The sequence below is a fragment of the Mus pahari genome, chromosome 10, assembly GCF_900095145.1.
Source record: "Mus pahari chromosome 10, PAHARI_EIJ_v1.1, whole genome shotgun sequence".
NCBI classification, from domain to species: Eukaryota; Metazoa; Chordata; class Mammalia; order Rodentia; family Muridae; genus Mus; species Mus pahari.
In genome coordinates this window covers 54,281,520-54,292,977 of record NC_034599.1, presented here as the reverse complement: position 1 = coordinate 54,292,977, position 11,458 = coordinate 54,281,520, and the positions used below count along the sequence as shown (strand labels likewise).

The 11,458-nt window shown below is 37.6% G+C and overlaps 1 protein-coding gene across 1 annotated transcript in view; it reads left to right on the top strand.

Moving 5' to 3' along the window:
• Window positions 1-11,458, top strand: part of Arih1 (ariadne RBR E3 ubiquitin protein ligase 1) — a 103,282-nt gene that overhangs the window by 82,536 nt on the left and 9,288 nt on the right. The window contains exons 7-11 of the mRNA XM_021206018.2: window positions 1,755-1,861; window positions 5,536-5,578; window positions 6,005-6,076; window positions 7,184-7,314; window positions 9,828-9,885. Of these exons, the coding sequence (XP_021061677.1) occupies window positions 1,755-1,861; window positions 5,536-5,578; window positions 6,005-6,076; window positions 7,184-7,314; window positions 9,828-9,885 (411 nt within the window). The remainder of the gene's footprint in view (window positions 1-1,754; window positions 1,862-5,535; window positions 5,579-6,004; window positions 6,077-7,183; window positions 7,315-9,827; window positions 9,886-11,458) is intronic.

Here is an 11,458-nt window from a genome sequence, read left to right as displayed (position 1 = left end):
CTCTTTCTTTCTTTCTTTCTTTCTTTCTTTCTTTCTTTCTTTCTTTCTTTCTTTCTTTCTTTCTTTCTTTCTTTCTTTCTTTCTTTCTTTCTTTCTTCAGCATCTCATGTGACTTAAGTTGGCCTCAAAGCTGTTAGGTAACTAAGGACAACCTTGATCCTCCTGCCTCCACTTGTCTTCCTGTGTGCTGAGATTCCAGGTGTGTGTGTGTGGACCTCCACCACTCCTGGTTTTGGGGTGCCTGGGATCAAGTCTATGGCCCTGTATACGAGGAAAGCACTCTACAGAGTGAGCTGCATCCTGAGCTAGGCAGGTTTTCTATGCCTGACTAGGATCTGGCATGGGTAAAGGGAAAAGGGCCATGGGCTCACCAACTGGGGCCACATGGCCACTCGGTACCAAGGAGCTGTGCAGTGGGCATACAGCTAGGTGGAAAGCGGGGGTCAGGGGTGGTCTTCTGAGGAAGGCTCCCCTGGGATGGCCCTGCCAGGCCTTGCCATCCTTTGGCTGATTTTAAAGCTTGTTCTGTCATGCTATGTCCCAACCCTTATCCTCGGCATTAAGACCAGAATCTGCAGATTAAGGAGTGTGGGCTACCATAGACAAGAAAGGATGTGGGATCAAGGACCAGGCCTGGGACCGGAGAGGACACCCAAGGATCCCCAGAAGAACTGGCATCTCTCTTCTGTTCTTTATTCTTTGGTCTAATTACACAGGAAGATTCTGTTGGTACTCACTTGTCCTTGGGCCCCTTCTCTATCCCTAGTGACTTCCCCTGTGAGCTCAGATAGCCTGTAAGCCAGTAGCCATGGCTGTCCCAGGGACACCTTCCCCTGGGGGTGACGGTGCTCACTCCTTTCTGTTTACTACCAGTGGGGCCACCTTTCCTTCTGCATTGCCTATTTAAGCTGTCCTTTAAAATAAATAAATGTATTTCAGTTAAAAAGAAAGAAAGAAAGAAGAAAGAAAGAAAAAGAAAGATAGATTTTACATTTTATAGAATTAAAAGTTGAAAGATGCCGGGCAGTGGTGGCGCATGCCTTTAATCCCAGCATTTGGGAGGCAGAGGCAGGCAGATTTCTGACTTCCAGGCCAGCCTGGTCTACAGAGTGAGTTCCAGGACAGCCAGGGCTATGCAGAGAAACCCTGTCTTGAAAAACAAAAACAAAAAAAACAAGGAAGGAAGGAAGGAAGGAAGGAAGGAAGGAAGGAAGGAAGGAAGGAAGGAAGGAAGGAAGGAAGGAAGGAAAAGAAAGAGAAAGAAGAAAGAAGAAAGAAAAAGAAAAGAAAGAAAAAAGAAAAGAAAGAAAGAAAAAAAAAGAAAAGAAAAAGTTGAGAGAAAAGTAATGTCGTGAGGGTCTGGGATGCAGCTTTGTGGTAGGCTTCCCCATCAGATAAGAGATTGGATCCCTAAAACCAAAGTAAACAGATAATGAAACTACAAACTTAGCAACACTGTAGAGTTGGGGATGCTGCTCAGTTGGTAAAGCACTTGCCTAAGGTGTGGTCCTTGATTTTATTCCCAGAATTTAACAAAGTAAAATAGAAATAGCATATATCTCCCCAGATGCTGAAAAAGTTAACACTCATTTCTGACTAAAAGGTGATAATTATGAGAAAATATTACATATAATATGTATTATAGAAGACTATAGCAGGTTTTATATGGTTTTGTTATTTCTTTTTTGACCTTACTAGATGTTGTGTAGTTTAACTTGCTATAATTTTTTTAAATGTTTTAACTTGTGTTTCAGTGCAACCGACTGTTAAAGTGGTGTCCTGCCCCAGATTGCCACCATGTTGTTAAAGTCCAGTATCCTGATGCAAAACCAGTTCGCTGCAAATGTGGCCGCCAGTTTTGGTAAGCAAGTGATTTCCTGGATGAGGGATGTTAATATAGGGTTTCTTCTACCTTTTCTTTTTAATCTTGATAATAAAATGGGAAACTTCATGCTGGGAAATAAATGATACTAGTTAAAAGTGATGTGTATTTCTTTTAATTAAGACACAAATCACACCTTAAGTTTTGTTCTTTCCTTAATGCTTTTATCTTTTGGAGCGTTGTGCATGTATATGAAGTGTGGGGGTGGGGTGTTTAAGGCAGCCTAAACTGACCTCAAACTCACGTTAATCCCTGCTCAGTGTCCCAAGTGCTGGGATAAACATGTGCCATCATACCAGCTGAATGTATTGTTCAGTGTGGGAAAATGATGCAATAATTATAATTTTCTTTATATTTCACTTTAATCATTAATGAGAGGAAACTTAATCTGGGTTAATTGCCTTTTTTAACATTCAGAAAGTGTGTGTGTGTGTGTGTGTGTGTGTGTGTGTGTGTGTGTGTGTGTGTGTGTGTGTGTCAGTGTCATTTTTCTTGTTCCTTATACATGCTTGGTGAGGGTATGGTGGTGTCTTGGGGATCAAACTCCTTTCAAAGCGTAATGGCAGTGCTGAGCTACCCAAATTTCTGTTTGTTTTACTGTATTTTGTTTCATCTGTCTCTGCTGTCTTCCTTGTCACAGATTAAGAAGTAAAGACTGTGTGGCTTACTTGAAAATAATACATTTCCTTGATTTAGACAGAGTTTTAATCTAACAAGAAGAAAATATGTCGGTAATTTTGGTTGTTTAGGACATCTGTCCTGATGACATGGGACTTTATTCTATAGTATAGGCTTCTGTCTAAACAGTAGATGTCATGGAACATCTCAGTGTCTCTGAAGTATTTTATTGGCTTTTTTTTTTTTTTCCTAAATGGGTAGGTAGCCTGAGAATTTCTCAATTTGAAAGTTTTTGTTCCTTTTTTTACATCCAAGAGCCCAACTGTATCTTCAACAATGTTTATTCAGTCAAATATTCACTTCATTGTCCATTTCTACCATTGTGTAAAACAGTATGGTGCAAATAGTTAAATAAGTCAGGTTCTACTTTTTCAGTGAATAGTTGTACTTTAGTTTGCAATAACATCATCTTCATTTTCATCAGAGACATCTCCAGAATGACTTCTCTTGGCCTTAGCTCCACATGCCTTCTCCTTAGGACTGCTGTGTACTCTCAAGATGACTGAGGCGGTCTCTACACCTCCTTTTTTCATTATCAAGTCTCATGACAACCAAGATCTGTTTGTCTGTGTCTATATTTTCAAATATTCAATATAATGTATTTCTTTCTAACACACATCCCAACCCCTATTACTGTGTTCCAAATCTGCTTCCTCATTTTAGGCTCACTTCTCATCAGCAGTTTCCTTTCTTAGCCTGGTAAGCTGCTGTAACAAAATACCAAGATAGTCTAGTATTTACATGGCAAGAATTTACTTTGCAAGCTGTGACGTCCTGCATCAGTGTGCTGGTGATTACTTATGTTGGTGTAAGTTTACTTTTAGAGGATACCTTATGAATAATCTCACATAGTACAAGGAACAAGGCAGCAGTCTTCATTTCTTTGATCATGAATGCAGTCCTCATGACATAATTACCTTACAGCTGCTCCTAGTATGCGTGTGTTGGGTGAAACAGGCGGTTGTGGGGTTTTTTGAGAGAGGAATTTTTCTACATTAACCCTGGCTGTCGTAAAGCTCATTAGTAGATTACACTGGCCTCTTGAAGTGCTAGGATTAAAGGTGTATGCCATCATGCCCAACAACCCCTGCCTTTTAATGCCATCTCACTGGTGATTAGATTTCAACATTAGAATCAGATTTGGGAACATACAGAATATAGCAGAAAGGTAAAATGATCTTACAGTCTTTTAAAGAAAAGGAGCCATATAGAGCAACCAGATAGATGTTTTGCTGGTATTCTAAATATCCAAATTGTTAAATAAATAGCCAAAATAATTAATACCCAAAGAGCAAATAAATTCACACATTTGTAAGCATGTATAAAATACAAATTGTATTGACAAAGATCAACAGTGTGTTAGTATTTTAGAGTTTAACCCTGTGATCTAGACAGAATGCTGGTTAGTGAGTAAAGTGTTTGCAGGAATAAAAACCTGAGTCCAGAACCACTCAGAGCCAGGCAGCCTAACATTCACCTTTACTCCATGTGTCCCTTTGGTGACATAGGAAGCAAACCAAGAGAATCACTGCGAGTTTGTGAACAATAATAAAGGGAAGAGAGAGCCGGACATGGTGGTGCATGCCTTTAATCCCAGCACTCGGGAGGCAGAGGCAGGCGGATTTCTGAGTTCGAGGCCAGCCTGGTCTACAAAGTGAGTTCCAGGACAGCCAGGACTATACAGAGAAACCCTGTCTCAAAAAAACCTAAAAAATAAATAAATAAATAAATAAATAAATAAATAAATAAATAAATAAATGGAAAAGAGACCCTATTTCAAACAAGATGAGGAAATTTGTTTTACTATAGGACACATGTGCCTGCTACGGCACATAAAATTGACCTTTGTAACAAGATGAGAAGGTGAAATATATTCCATACCTACTTTCAAATTTATTTTTAAATAAAAAAGTAAAGATTTATTTAATATAGATTTACTTATGAATATGAGTGTTTTTCCTGTCCTCAGAGACCAGAAGAGGGAATCAGATCTCCTTTAACTGGAGTTAGGAATGGTTGTCTACCACCGTGTGGGTGCCTGTAGTCAAGCCTGGGTCCTCTACAAGAGCAACAAATGCTATTCCTGAGCCATGTTTCTTGTTGTAAGGAAATGGCTGTGGAATATACTTGAAGCTCCTCACTTCCCTGTTCCATCATATTCCCTGTGTCTACCTTGTTAGAGAAAAATCATTTCCTTGACTTCATTTAATCACTAATTTCATTTTGTATAAGTTTTATTAAATTGGTTGACAGCTCCATACACATAGAGTGCATTTTGATTACTCTTGTCCTTTACCACTGCAGCCCTACAGATCCCATATTCATATCTTACTCTGTGACTCACCGACTTCACTCTGTAGTTCACTATTAGTTTGGGCTCCTTACAGTGACTCTTACATGCATGCTTAGTGCTAGAATTACAGGTATGAGCCACGATGCCTGGTTTTTTTTTCGGGGGGTGGGGGGCGCAGCTTGCCTTACTTTGCTTTGAATAGATTGGTTAATACTATTTTTCTCTGTGGAGCTGAGTTTAATCTGTTCACATTATTCAAGAATTTGCCTCTTTGTTTCTAATGTATTGTTTACTGTATATTATTATGGAGTTGTGAATTAATCAGCGAATGAACCTTTTGTTCTTTAGTTGGAGTACAGAGTGAATGAAGGTATCAATGAAGCGTTACCACAAGCTTCTCAGTACAATCTGACTGAGCGAGTCAAGCAAAACTTACTGTATATTGTATTTTATATATATATATATATATATATATACACTAGTACACACTAATTCTAAAAAAAAATCAGTAAAATAAACACATTCCTTGACTTGGTATTTCTCTATAATTTAGACCTTGCTGACAGTACTGGGGAACTATAGAATGTGAAATGGTTGGGTTTTTTTGTTGTTGTTGTTGTTTTGTTTTTTTAAACTTATACTAATTAGGATTAATTATTTAAACTCTTGGTGTTCTTTTCAGCTTTAACTGTGGCGAAAATTGGCATGATCCAGTTAAATGTAAGGTGAGGTTGGTTTTTGTTTTTAAGGGGATGATACATTTCTAGGATTCGATTAAAGATAATAGCTGATGATTTGTTCTGACTCACAGAAGATTTTATTCTTTTCAAGCGATCATTGTAGGTAGTCTGTAAGTGCATTGCTTAGTTTCAGGCTCCCATTGTTCTTAGAATATCCATGGGTAGGTTTTCAGGTTAATTTGACTTTTCCTCAAGGTTCCAGACTCCCACTCAGCTTTAACCAGACAAAATTATTGTTTGGTTACTCATATATAAATGAGATTTTATAGCTACACATTTTCCTACGTTGAGACTATATCTATTGAAAATCAATTGCTTTTGGGGTCTTAATTTAAAGCTTGCCTTTAAGTGCTGAAATTAATGGCTATCCTTAAGCCTAGTTATATTCTAACAGTTGTTATTTTCAAATAGTGGTTGAAGAAGTGGATTAAAAAGTGTGATGATGACAGTGAAACTTCTAATTGGATTGCAGCTAACACAAAGGTTGGTCCATCTGTGTGTCTCCCCTGACCCCACCCCCACCCCAACTGTTGATCATGAACACATGGATATGGGTAAGTGTATAAGCATAAGTGAAAGCAGTGTGAGTTTATGTTGGTATGGGCCTTGTGATAATTTTTATCTGTGTGTGTCTGAAGACAGCTACGGTGTACTTATATAAAATAATAATAAATAAATCTTTTTTAAAAAATGAAAAATTTGAGCTTCAGTATAAATTCAGTTTGAAAGTCAAGGTCTGCTTACCTGACTGTGTATGCCAGACTGCTTATATATGAGTCTTTTGTGGCCTAGAATTAGTTTATTTCTATTTTGTCATTTATTCATGAGACAAGCAGGAATAACACCATTACAAGATTTATAGGTTTATGGTGCATATAAAGCCCTGAAAAACAGTGCCTGGATAATTGCTCTGCAGCTAGGTGACGGTACTGAGCATTGTGTGGAGCAAAATACTTACCTTCAGTAAAACTGTGTGTTCAAAAATATTTCAGTTGTTTTGATTTGGGTGGGAAGATGGTTCATCAGCTTCTTGTCCATAGGACCATGATTCATCAAGTCAACACCTGCATGGCTGCCCACCACTTTGTATAATTCTCTCTCTAGAAGACAGGATGCCCTGTTCTGGTTTTCATAGGCACTTGCACACAAATGGCAAACACACAGACATACCCGTAAAAATAAAAATAAATTTTAAAAAAGCATTACATTTTTGAGTCTGTTAATACCAAGTAATAGCCAGGTGGTCATAGTACACACCTTTAATCCCAGCACAAGGGAGCCAGAGCCAGGTGGATCTTTGTAAGTTCAAGGCCAGCCTGTCTACAAATTGAGTAGAACTGTTAACAAAGAGAAATCTTGTCTTGGAAAACACAAACGGGGGGGAAAAAAAAGAGCAACCAAAAAAAAGGCACCAAAACAAACAAAAAAGAGCAAGTAATATTAATATACTTTACATTTAATGATCTTTAATAGATGCTTGCTACTTTTTTAAATAACTTATGTGTATGAACTCAAATAAATGAAGTCTAGAACTAGCTTCTGTCCTCAATGGTATAGCATTGACACCAACTCTGTAGTTTTTTTCCATAGGAATGTCCCAAATGCCATGTCACAATTGAGAAGGATGGCGGTTGTAATCACATGGTCTGTCGTAACCAGAACTGTAAAGCAGAATTTTGCTGGGTGTGTCTTGGCCCTTGGGAACCGCATGGATCTGCCTGGTAGGTTGGACAAATGGTAGAGTACATTCATGTAATTATAGGATGTCTACCACGTACATATGATATTTCTGCTTTTGATTATCGCCTGACTTAAGCTAAAAAAAGATTAATATGTCATTTCAACAGAGTAGATACAAGATAACCACAGAGAGGTATTTTGTAGTCCTATTTCTCACAGGAATTAATAATTGAGATAAACCTATGCATTGAGATTTCATTAGTTGAAAAATTTGGAAACAGTGAAAGGAATACTGTGAACAGAGGTGAAGTAGTGTTTTCAGTTCATGATTTAAGTTTTTAGTTACTTTGTTAAGTCGTCTAGTAGAGGTTGTAAACTAGAGTTTAATGGCAGAAATTTAACTTGTGTGTTTTCCTTGTCCTCCACATCATTAGACGACAGTTTTGTTGTCTTAACTAAAGCTACTAAACAAAAATCTGTATTTTTAGCTTCTCTTTGAAGTAGGCTTGCCTTCCTATTGGGAAGAATTACCTAGAACTGCAAAATAGTCCCTTCAAATGGCCCACTGATGTCTAATTTTATAAGTTTTTCAAGACTGATAGTTAATGTTAGATGCATATGCCGTTGTTAATTAATTGCATCCACTGGAGATGAGTTCCAGGATGCTTTGTAAATACCAAAATCTGAGCATGCTTAAGGTCATCATGTACACTAGTATAGTATTTGCATGCATATGCCTCCTTCTGCGAATTTAATTTAAACTATTTCTAGATTACTTAGCACACAATAAATGTTTTGTAAATAGTATTTTTTTAGGGAATAATGACAAGAATAAAGAATCTGTTCAGTACAGTCATTTCTTTAGGTATTTTTTTCTCTAGTAAAGATTGTTTCCATGAATGCATAATCCTTGAATACAAAAACTACCCTTGTTAAATGACATTGTCCCATGTCCTTCTATACTAATAGATAATTTTGTTACATGCCTATTTATTTGGGAAAGTGCAAGATAAATTGTAGATGTATTTTGAGAAACACAGGAGCCAATACATTTCCTGATTTGAGTTGAAAATATTTCTGAGTGTTATAATATACAAATGGCTAACTTTTGTTTGATTTGTGGTACTTTCCTATTGACTCCCTACTAAGTTGGAAGGGATAGGGAAAGTTAGGAAATAGACTGCCTTATAAAGTAGTAGTAGAGTAGTTTGTATGTTGTAAGGATTTTTTGTGTTTGTGGTTCTGTATCACACAGATGCTCACTCATGATTCAAAGACTGCCCACTAGGCCTGAAGAGACCATTAAATAACTTGGAATTAGAGTTGTAGAAGGATTTGGGCTACCCATTGTGTATTTTGGGAATCAAACTCTGCCCTTCTGCAAGAGTAGCAAATGCCCTTAACCAATTGAGCCACTTCTTAGACTTATTTACTTTTGACATCTAAATTCAATTTTTTTTTTATTTGGGAAGGAGGGAGGGATGGCGTTTTTAGAAGTCTTCCTATAGGGGTTGGGGATTTAGCTCAGTGGTAGAGCGCTTGCCTAGAAAACAGAAGGCCCTAGGTTCGGTCCTCAGCTCTCTGGGGGAAAAATGTCTTCTTATAGCTCTAAAATAGAAGGTTCAATGTTAACAGATGCTGCAGCATGTTGTTAGCTCTCAGTTTCTGCCCTGAACTGCCTCTGTTCATTAATGAACTCTGAAACTTTGAAAGTCCACTGTGATTGGTAGTTGAACATTAAATAAGTACCCCAAATCAGAATGTAGTCTCTAATAAAAGGTACATAGTAGCTAGGTTTGGTAGCCTGTAACCTTAATCCCAGCACATGGGGCAGTGCCAGGCAGATCTCTGTGAGTTCTGGGTCAACCTACTCTGTGTAGCAGATCTCAAACCAGCCTGGGCTACTTAGTGAGAACCTGCCTCAACAACAACAACAAAAGGTATGTAGTAACACAGACAAAAGAAGTGCCAGTCATTTCCTCTCTGACATGTTTCCTCTTCCTTCCATCCTTTTTTTTCATGTCACTCAGTTTCAGACACAGCTAATACGTCATAGTAGTGTGTAAAGTTCATAGCGCAAGCAACTCTTACATAGTAACTTGCTGATTGTTGGTTCTTTGATTTATAAAAGGAGATAGGCTGTGAGTATAGGATAGCTTAGGAGATAAGATGATCTCTCAGAAGTAGAGTTAGATGTTCAGGCTACATGTAAAAAATAAGCTATATACTACAATGTTTTCTTGTGGTTGTAGTTTAGCTGGTTTGGGATGGGCTTACCTATAAGATGCAGAATTTCCTACTTCATGGAGAATTGATCTAATCCTTTAAACAATTGAAATACTACGTTTTTGGTGTATGGTCAGCCCTCCCAGTGTGCTTTATTTGGTCTTTTATTTCTATTATTGCAACAATATAAACCTTTGACATCTCAGTTTATCTGTTGTAAAATAGAATGCTGGTTCTAGATAATCACTTAATACACGTTAAAGTGACACATTCTTTTCACTTTTTAATTGATACATGGTTTTTTGAAATCCTCTTAATTTTCTTTAAGGTACAACTGTAACCGCTATAATGAGGATGACGCAAAGGCAGCAAGAGATGCCCAAGAGGTGAGTGCAGCCACGGAAGCACAACACTGGCTTGGGATTTCTGACACACATATTTTGGGGGTAATTTTGCAAGAAGCATTCAGTTCTGAATTGTAGACACTACAGTAAATCCTAAATGCCTTAAACTTAGAAGAGACTTTGTATAGTACTTACTAGTTCGTTCTTGTCTTCTGATATGGGCTCCCTAGCCCAGATTGATATCAAACTCATGAAACTTTTGCCTCTGCTTCTTTCAGAGTGCTGATTATAGGCATGTGCATTATGCTTGGTCGGTTTTGTTTATTTTGAGACAAGCTCTGGCTTTGTACCTTGAATTCCCGAGTCTGAGGTTACAGGATTAGGCCCGTTACACTCTTCCATAAGGACAGTCGTGTTGATTTGCTTTCTTTTAGTTGGGCTAGTAATGTTGCTTACTTTTAGGTCCCAGTGGTGGTGTGGTATCAGCACTCACTCCCACATTCTGCTCATTCAGAAAGAATAATAAGAGCTAATCATTTGTTGAGTGAACTGCAGCTGGTTTTGTATAGAGCAGACAATGTGTCACTTGTTTTTACTTCATTGTTCTTGTAGTTCTGATAGGTCACTTGATTTGAAACAGAATCTCAGGAGTTGAGATAGAAAAATGACCTGCTATTAAGGAAAGGATTCAAACAGTAGATTTGGATTTATAATACTTTGGTTTTGTTTTGTTTTTAATCTTGTAATTTTTATAGTTGTAGAACAATTGTTTTTTTGTTTGTTTGTTTTTGTTTTATGCTTAGCCATTTTTTATTGAAATTCCTAGAGACAAAAAAATAATGTTCTTTTTTTACATCGCTTTCCTAAGTGGATATAATCAAAACCATGCATTGCAAATGTTTGGTTTTGTTCAAGTTTTTAAAGGCATTTCTTTATATTTTCTAGGTGTGGCATATTGTGTGCTTGTAATCCCAATACTCTGGGGGTTTGTGGGATCTTAAATTTGAGTCCAGCCAGTCTCCTCTCACTGAACACACAGACCTCTAATCTTTTTAATTATTGGTAGACATAAAGGGTACTATGTCTTTTTAAATTACAAATAATGAGTGTTTAACAAATGTATGTGATACTTTGGTTCTTTTGGGTTGTGTAGGTCAAATAAAGCCATGCTTGATGGCACAGATGTGTAACCCCAGCTACTTGAGAGAGTGTGTCAAGAGCATCCTGATAACCATTAGTGAATTGGAAGCAATTCAGTGAGATCCTATTTCAAAAGGATGCTGTCTGTGTGTGGAACAGGGAAGATGACTCATTGTTTAGAACAACTTAAAAATGCAAGAATTCATATTCTGATCTTTAGTATCCACATTGTGGCTACCTGTGGATCCCAGCATTTAGGAGACAGAAACAGGATTCCTGTGGATAGCTAGCCAACTGGATTAGCCACAATCAGCTGGATTCCCTATTCAATGAGAGTCCATGCCTCAACAAATCCAGAACACACACACATGAAGCATAAAAGAGAGCCATTGAGTAAAAGTACCTGCTTTATTATGACTCTGATAAACCTGTGTTTGATCCAGTATGGATGTTAACTCTTTTTTTTTTTTTTTTT